The 16380-nt window shown below is 31.3% G+C and overlaps 1 protein-coding gene across 1 annotated transcript; it reads right to left on the minus strand.

Annotated features, from left to right (window-relative positions):
• Positions 1-12139: 12139 nt before the first annotated feature.
• Positions 12140-13574, minus strand: LOC145950119 (ERBB-3 BINDING PROTEIN 1-like). The gene is made up of 5 exons (XM_083061072.1): positions 13493-13574; positions 13256-13399; positions 13028-13163; positions 12714-12863; positions 12140-12589 (listed from the first exon to the last, which is right to left on the minus strand). Exons 3-5 carry the CDS (start codon positions 13060-13062, stop codon positions 12400-12402), a joined length of 375 nt encoding a protein of 124 aa, XP_082917198.1. The 5' UTR covers positions 13063-13163; positions 13256-13399; positions 13493-13574; the 3' UTR covers positions 12140-12399.
• Positions 13575-16380: the final 2806 nt, after the last annotated feature.

Here is a 16380-nt window from a genome sequence, read left to right on the forward strand (position 1 = left end):
AGGTAAGTAAAGTACATTTTGAACCCTTTGGGTAAGTGAAACTAGAGACTAAAAGAATGTCAAGTATGAGGACTTATAGGACGACGACTGAAATGATAAAACTACCTATGTACTCTCGTGTAGGTACATTTTGGCGCTCACCATGGGGCCTTGTTTTGAAGGCTCGTTTTGTTATTTCTTTTGTAGGGGGAAGATTTTGTGAAAAATGGTTACTATAAGGAAGAATACCAATTTTGTTCAACTTGAACAAATGTCTGGACTTGTGGCTATAGAAAATTAAACTAATCTCTCTAAAGTTGTAAGGTTGTTTTTGGAGGAAATGATAGTTATTCGTCAAGCTCGTGAATGTGATGCTCAAGAGCTTGAGATACTTAAAAAAAAGAATGCTGAATTAAAAAGTTTAAATGTAACTTGGATTCCTACTGGTCAAAGACTAACAATGAAGCTTCTTCATATCATGTACTGATGACTTCTCATACACAAGTTCCCCCAATGAGGTTCTTGATCATTCCTAACCAAACTCCCCCTCGGTCTGGGATAGTGACAGGGACTTATAAGCACCCTTTTACTCAAAGAATTATGGAGACAATGTTGTTTGATAATTGGAGGAGTCTTCCTCTAGAAAAGTATGATGGGTCATCTAATCTTGATGAACATTTGAATGCATACCTTACTCAAGTTTCTTGGCTTACTCAAGAGGATGCGACTTTATGTCATATTTTTCCAACATCTCTAAAGGATCGAATACTTAGTTGGTTCATTAAACTTCCTCCATGATCTATAAATTTATTTGAAGAATTATCAACTTTGTTCATTGTACAATTTTCCACTAGTCGTCCCTACCAACTAATTAACGTTGTTGGCATTACCCAATATCAGGCAAGAGAAGAAGTCTCTTCAATCCTTCATGAATCACTTTAATAAAATTGCTATGAAAATTAAAATTTTAAATATCACAGTTGCTATGGATAGATTGAACATTGCTTTAAAATTGAGACCATTTATAAATAGTTTGTGTATGAAACCCCTTATGGATATGAATGACTTAAGAAAAAGGGTTGAGAAATATATGCAAATGGAAAAATTAGTAAAAGCAAGAAAGCAAGTAAGAGCTGAAGCTACCCTTAATAAAAAAGAAAATCAAAGATAATCATACCAAAAAGCAGAGGAGGGGATAATTTGAAGAGTTATCAAATAAGAGGGCCTTGATGTACAAATTATACCCCCTAAACACAAGCAGAGCAGGAATCTTAGAGTAAACACTTGCTTAAAAAAATTTAACACTAATCCTAAAAAAACTCATATACCTCCTAAATCAGATCTATGAAAGTCATGTTCATATCATCAAAAGCACGATCATTCAGTCAAAGTGTGTGCGACCTTAAAGGTGTAACACCCCAAGTTTTCTAAAATTATTAAAATGATATTTTGATTAATAAAAAGGGTTTTATAAAACTTTTTAAGGGTTGTTAATAATTATAAGTGTTTTTAATAAATATTTCAAAGTTGCTTTGTATGATATTTATTAGAGAAATATGTATTTTTATGATATTTTGTTATAGTAAGTATTTGGAGGAAAATATGTGTTTTATTATAATTGTTTATATATTTTAATTTTAATTATAATTATGTTAGGAGAAATATATTTATTTTATATTATATATATATATATATATTATATTATTAATTATTAATTATTAATTATTTTATTTTGTTATAATTATTTGGGTTGATTTTATTAATTGATTGAATTATTTTATGTCTATATGAATATATTATGAGATTTTATATATAATTAAATGATTTAATTTATTTTATTAAGTAAGGGAAGGATTTGTAATTAGGGTTGAAATGTTTTAATTGTTGGGTTAATATGGAGTTAAGTTTTTTTTTAAGAAAAGGGTTACATTCATTTTTTATTTCACACTTCTCTTTTTACTATTGTGCATTTGTGCATACGTCTAAAGAGCGAGAAGGAGAATAAGAGTTCATGGGAGATCATTCCAGAGATCCACATCTTTCATCAAGCTGTTCATCAATGTAAGGGGAGAGTAAGTAATTTCGCTTTAAGGTGTGAGATAATTGTTGGATATATAGTGAGATTGAGCCCTAACCTCTATTTAATGTATTCATTATATGAAGGGTCTTTCCCAAATGTTTTATGTTCTCAAGTTTTAGTCTTCTTATGATTCTTCTACTCTTATAATTGTCGTAATTATGATTATTTATGGTTAATTTCGTGTTTGTTTGATATATGCGTTGTATCAAGGGTTTTCCCAAATATTTTCTATTCATGAATTTTAGTCTTCCTTATGATTTTTTTACGCTTATAATTGTTATATTTATTATTATTTATGATTAAATTCGTGTATTGATGTTTGTTGATATAATTTTAATTACCCATGGGTTCCTATGGGAACTCTAAGGGAATGTATTTGGGTAATTATATGAGGAGATGCTATGAGTATAAAATTATGTGTGTTATATGTGATGTTTGAACTCTATATATAATTAATTTCATGTAATTTGAATTATTTGAAAATCTACGAGTGTCTATAATTCTTATAGGAAACCCTTGCTTATAGAGCAAAGTGAAAATTGATGTTAATTGCATAAATATGTGAAATTGAGGTTGGATTTGAGTAATTGATGATATGATAGAGTAGTATTAGACTTTAATATATGTTTTTACCGATTGGATTGGAGAAAAGAGTTTGAGTGTGAGTTGTGCCTTATTTTGAAAATTATGGTATGAATATATCTTGGTGTTTATGTGATTTCTCTATGTGTGATAAATAAAATGAGTTTAGTTGTTGAGTTAGAAAGTAGACATTTGGGACTACAGTTTAGACTCAAAAATCATATCAAATGTTAAGGAATGATCAAGTTATGTGGATTAAAAGACGAACATCATATTTTGTGTGCGAAATGTAACATGTGAAATTTGTAAGCCTAAGCCTTTTTTTATAAAAAAAAAAATAGATATGCTAAGGCATCACTATGTGGAGGAGAGATCCTAACTAGGTTAGCACCTCAATCCACACCAATCATCTGCAACATATCAAAAATACACTAAATAATAAAAGAAAAGAAAGAAATACAAGTACAAATGTCAATCACAACCTATCCTAAGAGACTCTAAAGTGGGGAAGACCACCACGATCCCTAGAATAAGCAGTCATGATACAAGATGGAACAGAAGACCACCAATGATAACCAATGTGCCTAAGACCAAAACCAGCTAAACTATCAGCACATCCATTTCCCTCTCTAAAGATGTGAGAGAAACGTAGTCTCATCTGCCTAACATGGAATAACATGTTCAGCCACTGAACATACAAAAAACAAGGAACTAATGATGGGTAAGAGAAGGCTCTGATGACTAATAGAGAATCTGTCTCTATCCAAAGCGACATCCAACCATGATCCTGAGCAATCTGAACTGCTTGGATAACAACCAAAACTTCTACTTCCAGTGCTGATTTGGCCACTACTGACTCGGCTAAGCAGCCAACCATGTTGGCTCTACTGTCTCTGAAAATGATCCCACATGTTGCTAAGGAAGAGAAAGTAGAAAAGGCTCCATCTGTGTTGCACTTGATCCAACATGTCGAAGGAGGGATCCAACGTACCTCTACAAGCTGATCAACTCTCCTACCCCTGCAAGGCATCAAAAAACTTTTTAGTAATTTAAGTTCCTTTATGTTATTATTCATAGATAAGGGGGAAAGAGAGCTATAAGAATTAACAAGTGTTATTATTTTGTTTTTCAAATATTCTAATGTATTAAATCGATTATGAAATTTTATCGGATTACCATTATTCCAAAGTTCATTAATGGTGAAAGTAATAGCTGATAAAATTACTAATTTAGCAAATTTGCTCCATGGGTTTTTTAAAATATCCAATATGTTTGTGGTGTTTAGATTAACATCCATTAGTCTAGAGAGCCAGTCCGAAAGTTGTAAAGCAAAAGAGCACTCAAAGAACAAGTGCGTAGAGGTTTCTATAGCATTATAACAATGAGGGCAAACGGATGTGATGATTACCCCCTTTTTCCTTAAAAGATCCTTAGTAGGAGTCTTCCCATGGAGGAGTCTCCAAAGTACAAAAGACTTAGAGGGAGGTATATATTTATTCTAGATTGTTTTAGCCTAGTTGATTTTAGGCTTAGGTTGCCTACAAAAAGAGTATACATCCTTAAACGACATGTCCCCATTAGGAGTTAAGTTCCAAATTAAGGAGTCTTCTAATTCGCAAAGAGGGATAGCTATATTGTCAATTTGATTACCAACCCTTCCTTGAATAGCGAGAGGGAGGTGCCAAGATCCATCTTTAAGGAAATGACTCATTGAGCATTTGAACTTAGGGTGAAAATAGGCATGGATATTCATTATATCAATAATAGGCATAGAAATCCACCTATCAGTCCAAAAATTAACCTTGTATCCATTGCCTATGATCCAAGTTGAGTGATTTTTAACCTTAGGATACATATCTCTAATACTAGCCCAAATTGTGGATGTTAAGTAATGTGCCACAGTGCCATTCTTTTTAGCCACTCTGTAGCCTAAAACTAAGGCCCAATCCGACTCCCCTTTGAAGAAATTCCAACAAAGTTTTAGCATATAAGCATTGTTGATTTTAGAAAGTGACTTGAGTCCAAGCCCACCTTCCTCAATATTTGAGCAAACCTTGTGCCAAGGGTCGGCATTGGGATTGAAGTATACTTAAATGGAGTAAACCTAAGCCTTTTGAGTATACTTAAATGGAAGAATTGGGTTTTGTAATCTTCATAAAAGTTGTAGTCTTGGATGTAATCTTTGAATTATTTTTGGAATCACTTAAAAATAAGGTCTAGAATTCGAGTTATAATTAAATTAGTGAACAAAAACTAGACTATCAAAAATAGGTTGAAATGTTACGATTTTATATATTTTTTTTTAAATAGTAGATGGTAAAATTTTCTCTTGAGATCAACATAGATCTTATATACAATTGTCTTATATTTTTATGAAAATTAAGATCAGCTTGATAGCATATGTGTAGCTCTATATAAGGTGTTTGGACAACACAATATCTTAAAGTTATGAAAATGTAGTTTGTGAGTGATGATAATGAATAACTTTACCTTTTAAGTATTATTTAAATGATTTGAGGTACCTAAACTATATTTTGGAAAGAGAAACCATGAGAGAGAATAATTGTGAATAAGTTATAATACGAGTTGGTTGTTAATCACTTGAGGTGTATCAAGTTAAAATGTGTAAATGTTTGTTTGAATTGTGAACATGTGACTCTTATGTAATACATTGTGTTGTGTGTGTTGGTTATCTTGTCCAAGGAGTGATTCTTATGCTAATATATGAATATGATTGAGTATGATGATTGAATATGAATTGTGATGTTATGATGAATGAATGCTGCAAATGGAATGATGTTGGCAAATCATTGAAATGGAAAATCATTGGGCATGTACATTGAGATATGACATTGAGTTTGTTGTGACATGCATTATATGCACATAAATCGATAAATCAACAAATCGTTATGTATGCATTGTGCATATCTTGTGATTGGTACCACATATATGCAAATTGAGAGTTTGTGTCTATTGCAACTCATATTCACATGTGACTTTATTATATCTTGAGATTAATGATTTGATGTATTGTGAATGAGTTATTGTGTTTAATAGTTTTAATTATATGTTAATACCAATGTTATTGCTATAAAGAATGTATTGAGTGTATTTGGCTATTCATCTCTTAGTTCATGTCATAAGTTAGAGTGATATGTTTCTCACTCCCTTTGTTTTCATGTCTTTGTTGCTATGTATGTTGTTGCAGGTGATGCTCATCAGGATATTGATAATGTTGGTGACAAGTCTTATTGTGTTGTGTTCTGATAGAATGTGTGACATCGCAGCTTAGACTAGGATTGATTTTTTACATCATGATATAATAGGACTTATGTTTAGAATTGAACTTCCGCAATTTATGATTTGTATGAAGAGATTGTTATGTGACTCTCTACCTTATGTTGGAGTTTGTATTTTGTTAATTATGCATGAATTTTAGTATTTATGTATTCATTGTTTCCTAAATATAAGTTATACATGTTTGCAGGGTATGAGGGTATCATAGAAGGATAAGGTAGAAGACCTCATAAAGCACAAACAACTAAAAAATTATGTTAAAAATTATGGATCCAATAGAGGACAACACCGTAGGGTAAAAAGTTACGTGTCACGAGGAAGAGAATAAAAAAAAGTGAAAAAGAACAGAGCGAGAAAAAAGTTGATCTAGGAAAAGAAGGATACCTGCAAAAAATACTCTAATGTTTAAGTCAATTCTTGATCTCAGATAAGTCAAATACAATTAATGTAATAAATATAAAAATATCACATCTCCTTTAATATGCCCGTATTTATACTAACCTTATTGAGTTTATGTCTTGATGACAAACCTATTACTTGCTTAATTACCTTCAAAAATGCTCTTAACTAAAATTATTTTTTAGACTCATACTTTTCTATAAGATCCGAAGGGTGTTCAACTCTACACTTTAGTCATACCCTTCTAGTATATTCATAATAACTTATCATCCTAAAAAATTAGGATAATAATTAAAAAAACTATTTTATAAATGAACGATGATGATTTGATGATTTATATTATAAAGGCTAACATGATAACAATAAACAATGTTGCAACAATAAGTGACGAGTTGATCATGAGTGTCATCGATCAATTTAAGATACACATTTTGTAAAAAAAAATAAAAGAAAAGAAAAAGGATAAAATGATATTTTAAATAAATTAATAACGATAAAAATGAATAAAAATAATATTATTTCTCTTATAATAAGTGTTGTCTTAAATTGTTTTGCAAAAACTAAAAAAAGACTAATAAGTAAATGAAAAATAATAATTTTATAAAATCAATCTTATGATTAATTTTTTTTTAGAAGCGATACAACACAATTACCGCTTTCTAAATAATAGGTCAAATTGTTCTTTTAGTTTTTTTATTTTTATCAATCCTTAATTTTAGTTCTCTATTTTAAAATAAAGATACTTAGTTCCTCTAATTTTAAAAATATAAAATTTTAGTATTTTTTTTTTAAATTGACATCTATTAATCATTAAATTTTAATATTTACTCATACTTAAGTGATGTGACATCTAGTAATACAATATTTGAGGATAAAAAAATTAAAAAATTATGTAAATAAGATTATTAATAAAATAAATACTAATCATTCATTAAAATAGATACACAAACAAAGATTTTATATATGTTCTTTTTTAATTTCTTTTCTATATGATATTTTACTAAATATCACATCACTTAAGTGATAATAAGTCACTCGATAATAACAAAATTTAATAATCAACTAACAGCAAATTGATGATAAGATTAAAATTTTATATTTTAAAAAATTTGAGATTAAATGTCTTTATAGATCAAAGAAAGTCCTTTATAAACTATACACTATTTGAAAAGTAATTAGAAAAGATAAGTTAAAAAAGTATTAAAATAAACTTATATACTAAATAAAAACCAACTATTATTTTATTGGATAAACTTCTATTAGAGATATCTATAAATTGAAGGCAAACATAGATGAGGAAAAGAACATAAAATGGTCTATTTTTATTAAACCGGTTCCATACAAATTGACATTACCCAATTCTATTACCTCAACTAATAGACATATTTGTGTCAGTATGCATGTCTGGTTTGATAAGTTTCTGGTTCACCAATTAAACTTGTCAGTTTGATCCGATTAGACAAATTAGGATACCGTTTACGTTACACAATGATTTTGTTTAGTTCACAATTTGGTCTGTCTTACTTAAGTTTGTATTATCATGTTACTTCGATTCTAAGGTCAGGTCTAGCTAGATTCAAAGAATTGGTCCCAAAAAATTAAACACTAGCTAGGTGAAGGAAAACATAACTCCCTCTGCCAACACTCCCAATTACAGTAATATCTAACAAATATGTAATCATGTAAATTAAATGTGTTTTTCTGGAATGTTTTATTGATTTAGGGTTTATAAATTTAAACATGATTGCTAATTAAAGAACTTATTTTACAAGATAGTATTATAAACGAGCCGACTCAAGTTTATTTAATTTCTGCTACAATTAAAATGGAAAAATTGCTGAGTATTTTATAATAAAGATTCCATTAAAATGAAAAAGGAGAATCAAATATCATTAACATTGTCTTTTTTATTATTGCAAAGATAAAAATAAAGCATTAATGTGTTGTATCCAGTTTGTAGCTTTGAAATGCAACCACATTAAAATTAAGTTAGAAAAGTTGTCTTTGGTAAAAAAATTCTAGCTACTCCTACCGAATTCAACTTTATTACAATATATATATACCCAATTCAACTGAAATAAATAGGTCAAACTCGTGAAATCTAATAGTGGTATGATGTTCATTATTTAAATCGGTAAAATAAGGATGAAATGTAATATAATAAAAACCAGTCAAACTTATTCTATCCTATTTTATTTGTTTATAAATTTCATGATAAGATGTCTAAGCATTAAACAAACGGAAGTTTTATTCCATTAGTTTTCACTCCCCTCCAATATTTTTATTTTAATTAAATTCATTTTATCTCATCACTTTCCATCGATTTAAATATAGCTTAAAGTTCTTAAAGAAATAAAAATTCAAGGGATACGGTCACGGTGGACTTAAAAATAGACATCAAGAGCCACCCCGTTTGAACCGCTGACTCGGTCTCCACGAATGGATCAGATAGAACTTACAATGACAAAAACAACTCCAATATTAGAATTTTATATTACGTGACGGCTTTGACTATAAGACTATTAGCGATTTCTGTATTTTAAAAATAATTACACATTTGCTGCTGCTAACAAGTGAGATTAAGTCTCTATTCGCAAAGCTTTATAGATCTTTCTGATATTTGAACATCAAAAGCACATGTTATGAACTAATTAACAAGATATTCTAATATACCATCATGTTTTTTTGGTATCGGCTAAATCTCGATTAGGTCTACTCGGTTTAGTAATTTTTCTTAGTAATGGTTCCACAATTTCACGAGACATTTATGTTTTTATTTTTAATAATTAACGTGAGTTATATATATTATTTGTAATATTTATATTAACTATTTATATTTAGCTGAATTTAATAAAACTGATCTAATTTTAATAAGTTTTTAGATTGTCAATAGTAAAATTGATGTGTCTAAATAAGTGGAAACCAGATTTAGCCCGTTAAGGATTAATAAAAATCCTAACAGGTTTAAAATTATAAGAGATGGTCATGGTCCCCAATATGTCAAATCAGAAACACATGTCTCATGTCTCCCTATTAGAAGAGGAACATCAAGTCCCGTTGATGAATTCAGTAATTTGGCAGAGGAAGTCATTGTACCTAAAGACTATTTTGTTGCAATCTTTGGTCAATATCAATGGATACAGGTATGTGTTACTAACCTTAACTATGTAATCTGACACAATGGTTCTTAATATTGATTAATGAAAATTTTCTATTTGGCTAAAGAAATTTATCCCAACAAGTAGTATCAGAGTCGCCGTTGTCGTTAGGTTATGGGGTTCTAAAGCGTATTATTACATTTTTTTGTGATACAAATTGAATGAATCAATCTTTGATTTGTGCTTTTTTTTTACATGATTTGATTCATATATCGGATATATTTTTTTCTATTTTTTTATTTTGTTTTATTGATAGTATATGTATTTGAATGCGTTGGTCGTATGATAGCTCTAATTTAGTTTAATTGATTGTATGGATACATGAATGATTAAAAATTGAATTTTTTTTATTTATATTAACAAGATTGATTAAAGGGATTATTTTAATTATTGCATTTTTTTTCCTAATTCTTATATCTCTTGGCTATTGATATTATGCTCAATTCTGACTTGATAATTGTGAAATTCGTAGATGTTGCTTGTTCATGTATTTATGTTCAAACTTAAAAAATAAACAATTTTTTTAATCAAAATTGAGTGTGAATTTTGGTAAATTATAGACTCTCTTTATTAATTAATTTGTCTAGTAATTTTTAATTAAATTAATTGATATAATATATCGTCAAAACAATCCCTATTATAGAAATTAATTAATTAAAATTACAATAAATGTTAGTATGAAATTATTTATGCAATTTGTGTTATTCCAAAGGAAGACACCATCTGGTCAAATAATAATATGCTTGTGATGATAAATATGTGACAATTATAAAGTTACAATCATGTGAATAATAGTCGGTCCAAAGAAAGGTTATTATTTGACAGAATTAATTGTCAATACTTGACTGTTGCATTGAGAGTATCACTTACAAATTAATTTGTATGTCCAAAGGGAAAGAATTAATATTGTGTTAGGTACTTGTAATGGGTCTATTATGTAAATAATCTGTATATTTTTATTTTATTTTATTTTTTTCATTTTTTATTTTACTTTGTGAGCATGCAATTATTTGTATCTATGTTCTATTACAATTGTTGTTGCTAGTGCTATTAACTTGTCTTCTCAAATTAATAGTATCCTCGTGCTTAATGGGGCAAATTTTAAGGCCTGGAAGGAAGTAGTTGAGATAATTCTTGGTTGCATGGATCTTGATCTTGCACTTCGGGCTGAGAAAACCACTCCAACTCCGAAAAACCCGGATGAGGATAAGGTTGAAAAGTGGGAAAACTCAAACTGAATGTGTCTGATGATTATGAAGCGATTTGTTCCAAAAAAAATTTGGGGCTCTATTCTTGAGAGCCACAACACTAAAGGTTTCCTTGATGTTGTTGAACAATATTGCACTAGTAATGAGAAAGCTGATGCAAGCAGTTTGCTTGGTAAACTTATCTCTATAAGATACAAAGGTAAAGGAAATATAAGGGAGTACATTATGGAAATGTCTAATCTCGCATCAAAATTAAAAACACTAAAGTTAGAGTTGTCTGATGACTTGCTTGTGCACCTAGTTTTGATTTCCCTTCCTACACATTTTGGGCAGTTCAAGGTGAGTTATAATACTCAGAAAGATAAATGGACTTTGAATGAACTAATTTCTCACTGTGTGTAAGAGGAGGAAAGACAACAAAGAGAAAAGATTGAAAGTACTCATTTGGCATCAAGCTCTCAGAATAGGAAGAAAAAGAATAATAAGGATGTTGCAGAAAGAACTTCTCAGTAAAAAAAAGTCAAAAAGGATGAGAACACACCTACTTGCATCTTCTACAAGAAGCCTAGGCACATGAAGAAAAAATGTCCCAAGTACGCCTCTTGACGTGTAAAGAAAGGTAATTTTCTCTCTTTTGTTTGTTCTGAAGTCACTACTAGAAAAATTAAAATTAGAGAGGGAACAAATCCGTCACTAATCTTCATAAAATCCTTCACAAATAAATTAGTGACGGAATTTATGACGGAAATGATTCCGTCACAAAATTTTGCGTCACAAAATATTTAGTGACGGATTATTTTCTCCGTCACAATTAGTGACGGAATTAAGGCATCACAAACAATATAATTTCCGTCACTAATTTCTAACAATAAATGTTTAGAAATTAATAAAAATCCGTCGCAATTTGTGAGGGATTAAATCCCTCGCAATTTGTGAGGGATTAAATCCCTCGCAATTTGAGAGGGATTGAGAGGTATGTGAGCCCGTCACAAATTGTGATGACACAAAATCCCTCACAAATTGTGATGAACGAATCCGTCACAATTTGCGACGCTAGAATTCCGTCACAATTTGCGACGGATTTTATTCGTCACTAACTGGGATGAATCCCTCGCTAACTGTTTGATGACTAAATTTGAGGAAACTATTGTTTTAAGAGTCTGGTAATCGATTACCTATACATGTAATCGATTACCAGACAATGAAAATCATATGTTCGAAATTTACTTATTAAAAGGTTCTCTGGTAATCGATTACCCATTTCTTGTAATCGATTACCAGAGCCTATTATTGAAACAATTTCAATCAAAACAAAAATATCAAGTCTTTTTTATGAAAATGCATGATATCATTTAAAATGAAGATAAAAGAACAATACAGACATCAAGAAGAGTTCCCAAGATTAATGATGTGCTTAATCGGCAAGACAACACATGAAAAATAATGAATGACCTCTATCAGTGTAACTATGACAATAAAGCTTCATTGGAGTATATCCATAGCCATGATACTTTTCATCATTTAGAGATCAAAATCCACAAGGCACACATTTAGGCAAAGAAACCCCTTCAAACAATACACATGAAGCAACCTAATTTTACTAAGCTAGATTGCTTATATAGTGATGACCTTATACCTATCTACCAAACATACAATTAATAGAGGCAACATGTTCCAAATCAAATCATACAAAAATTCAAATACAGGGGAAAAAATTCTTAAAATTGATTACCTTTTTTCCCGGCCTAACAAGCCTCAAGGCCACCTTAGCAGCAGTATTTGCAGTAGTAATAACATCAGTTGCCCTTCCTGTGACAGGACCTTCCTGAAGAACATGAGTGTGAGCCACAGCCGCGATGAAACCATCTATATGACAAGCCAAATCACTACAAACAACCAAAGAAACTACCATCAACTTCCCAGTAATAGCGAAAAACACAAATTTCATTCCCCCATCACTCATAACAAAATTCCTACTGAGAAAAAAAAAACCATGCTCAAAAATCTTACATTTTCAATATATCACCTTCTTCCAACACTGTCTCGTCACTGGCTAGTGGAGAGAAATGGCAGACCACATTGTTTACAGATAAGCAAGTTGGGAAAGTAACACCTCTCTCAATCTTCCTCTTCACGTTCTTGTACACATTTCCAGTTTGTCTGTATACACACATAAAACAAACTCTATAAGCTATAATCCAAAAATATTAAAAATAAATAAATAAACAAAACAAGAATTCCGTATGCATATATGAACATGTATGTTAAAAAAGTATCACAATTCACAAATAATGCTCCTTCATATATAAATAATAAAACCTTACTCTCTAATATAGGAATCGTGTATGTTTACAGACATTCACGATTATTTTCTCTTGCTTGCCATGGTTTTTTGGGTGACAGGGGAGATCTTGGTGATGATGGTTGGTCTTCGAAGATTAAAGGACCCGGTTCACTATCCTGGCCATGGAGTAGAATGAAAAACATCAAAAAATCAACTGAAGTCGTCAAACAGTTTATAACAGAGCAGGATATTATAAAGGATTTCAAACCTTTCCACTACAATCACCAACAGCAAGCTTGACCTTCTCACACACATTAGATTTACAAGTGAAATAACCTCCATGTTCTTCCTCATTTCCATCATATAAAAAGACAATCCCTCTATAAATGTGCTTGACAATTCCTTGTTTACCCTGCAAAATGACATAATAGATAAGATATCATGTGAAGCATGAAGATTCCAAATATACCACAAAGAAAAACCTGCTCATTCAGAGATAACAGACCTTAGATGGACCCTCCAGAACCTTGACAGTATCTTTAACCAATATAGTCTTACAGTGTTGATCTAGGGCAGTAAGTTTCAAATCAAATAGCCCACTATTTATTTCTAACTGGGTCTGTAGCCACCATTATCACTGTGATTTCTAGGAAGAATATAGAGATAATGGAGGTTTATATGTGGCAGAAAGAAAAGAAAGTTATGTATATAAAAGAGAAAAGTGAAAGAACAAGATATAAATAAAGGTGGTGAAGAGAAAAAACAAGGGGGAGTTAAGAATTACGGTAAGTTAGGATGGAAATAAACTCGTGACCAAGCTGCTCAGAATTTATTGCTTTAGGCACACTAAAGTTTGTCTTTGCCAGCTCCAACTGCACATTTGATCCTTTACCGACAACACAAGGCTGCTCCAACTTTCTAGCATCAGTTGCACATGTTGCATCCAGCTCCAGCTGAGTTGTGGTTCCTCCTGCAGCAAAAGGCTACTCCAACATGCCAGCACCAGCTTCACATGTTTGAGACCTAGCAGTAGCTGGAATAGCTTCATCCAAGCCATCACCAAAATGATTAAATAATGTTTCCACTAAGAAAATTCTAAAATGAAATCAGGAAAGAACTATAAGAATATTATACACAAAAAGGATATTAATGAACACACGAAAGTTTAAAGATAATTACTTAGTCTATATAGCATATTTACTATAGCAGATTACTTATATAGCAGATTTACAACATATTTAGTTTATATAATTATTTATAAAAATGAAAGTAAATGAACTAGATAATTGATTTCATTCCACTGAAACAAAAAACTGAATAGAATTAGGTAATGTATTAAACTCTTTTTATTTAATAAAAATTGTCTTTTTTGAAAATCATCATTCAAATCAATCATCCAAACAAAAGCTAGACTAATTATTCATCAAATACAAAGCCTTCTCAAAATATAAAGGGTCTTTAAATATCAATATTGCACCAAATTATTCAACGAACACAAGCCCTGTATCACACAGCAGATTATCACCATAAGAACAACAAATTATCTATTAATCTATTCAAAGAGAAGACTACAAACTTTCACATTGGAGTGAGGGAAATTCAGACATACACTTTGAAGAACTACCACTATGAGGCAGATAAGGCATTGATATCACATCTCCAGGCGTATGAGTTGAGGGTGTTGATGGTGCTAAACTTGGTGATGGACCTGTCGTATTTGCTGTTCCTGAACTATTGGCAGGACCTGAGGAGGATCCAGGTTGCTTTCTCTTTCTCCCCATCTGGTTTTTTGAAACCTTAAAGTGCATTCAGAAAACGATGTTAGGAACCTATTTCATACTCTTCATAAGACATAAAAATCATGTCTTCAAATTCACAGACAGAAATTTAAAATCATGTGATTTAATTTAACAGAAGTAAATGTGAAAATCTTGTGGCAAGACATTGCCGTTTGTTCTGTAATTTAACAGCAAACCAAATCAGTCATTTATTAAGAGGTGCAGTGCAATTAGGTTAACAAAGAGACTGAAAAGTTGAACCCAATGGAATGCATAAGCTTCCTTATGGAATACTGGTGTGATTTTTTTCACAATACTACTTAAATGTAGCATGGTAGAAGGTTGCATAATGTAAAATTAACGAATCTTCTTTTCCAACCACCAACCTCAATATACGATGCAGCAACCTCAAAGTGTTTCTCATTAGTCCTTGCAATAAATATATCCCAGAAAACCGACCACCACTCGAACAGAAAACCTCCAGGGGCATCAATTGCTGCAACCCCACATCGCCATTCCACAGACATGCACACGCAAGCAACCAAATCAATAAAACAAAAACAATATAAAAATACAAAAGTTAACTCCAACTTCATTCTTTGACAAAAGAGTAGAGTTTTGAGACATCTCACCAACAGGGTCCGAGGATATTTTTCCCTCAGCTTGAAAAGCCTGAGCAGAAGCCTTTAAATCCCTCTTCACAAGATAATCATGGATATAAACATCTAACCTGAAACCTCAAAGCACAACAAGAGTTATGTCACCCAAGTGAACAGTGATAGGCTAAGATTTCACAATTTCAACTTCACATTCTCCACATCACAAAATCAAGTGAACCACCACACAAAAATCCAAGTCCGGCAGCCAAAATCAGCGACTCCCAAAAACCCCACCACAAATACTTGCGGAAAACCACAAACCCTAAAATACCCAGAAAGAAAAATTGGAACTTTAAAAGACACTAAACACAACACACGGACCCGATTCACGAGAAAAACCCGGAGCTGGAATCATTAATTGAGCACGGAGCAGAAAACCCATATCGAAAAAAAGAAAAAGAAAGAGAAAGGAAAAACGAAAGTTACATCTTATCAGCTTCCCAGTTAGTTTAAGACATGGTTGCGAAAGCGAAAGGTGAGAGAATAGAAGATTATGTTGCTGAGGGGTGCGTGAGGAATGAGTCAGGTGGTGTGAAACGCAGTGGGAAGTAGCGACAAAGTTGAATTTTGTTGGTAGAGAAGCATATGAATGCAAAAAGAGTTGAGAAAGAGAAGGAGGCAATAGAGTAGAGAAGAAGAGGAAAATCCAAACATGAACGGAGAAACGCAAGAATCGTCTAAGAAACTCCACAAATGTTATTCACTACACGGAGAAACGCAAGAACGAATGGGTTTAGGGTTTTCTCATTTCTTTGAAAAAGGGGATTCTAATTTTTCTTCAAACAAAAAAGGAGGCGAGCGCGGGTAGTTTTAGCGGAAAATTTTTTTATTTTAGAATAAAATTGGGATTTAAGAGGGAAAATTTAATTTAATTAGAAGAGGTTATAAACCTCCGTAAATAAAATCAAAAAATTGCAGTGTTTCTACCTAATTTAATAACTTTCATTGGAGTGATC

The sequence above is a fragment of the Cajanus cajan genome, chromosome 7 (assembly GCF_000230855.2).
Source record: "Cajanus cajan strain Asha chromosome 7, NIPB_CcT2T_4, whole genome shotgun sequence".
Classification (NCBI taxonomy): Eukaryota; Viridiplantae; Streptophyta; class Magnoliopsida; order Fabales; family Fabaceae; genus Cajanus; species Cajanus cajan.

Bases quoted from the DNA above. Each gene is read 5' to 3' on its own strand.
- LOC145950119 (XM_083061072.1), bottom strand. From the start codon at position 13,062: ATGTCTGTAAACATACACGATTCCTATATTAGAGA. The intron at 12,864-13,027 runs GTAAGGTTTTAT...GTGTGTATACAG, and splicing joins CACGATTCCTATATTAGAGA to ACAAACTGGAAATGTGTACA. The intron at 12,590-12,713 runs GTAAGATTTTTG...GGTTGTTTGTAG, and splicing joins GAAGGTGATATATTGAAAAT to TGATTTGGCTTGTCATATAG.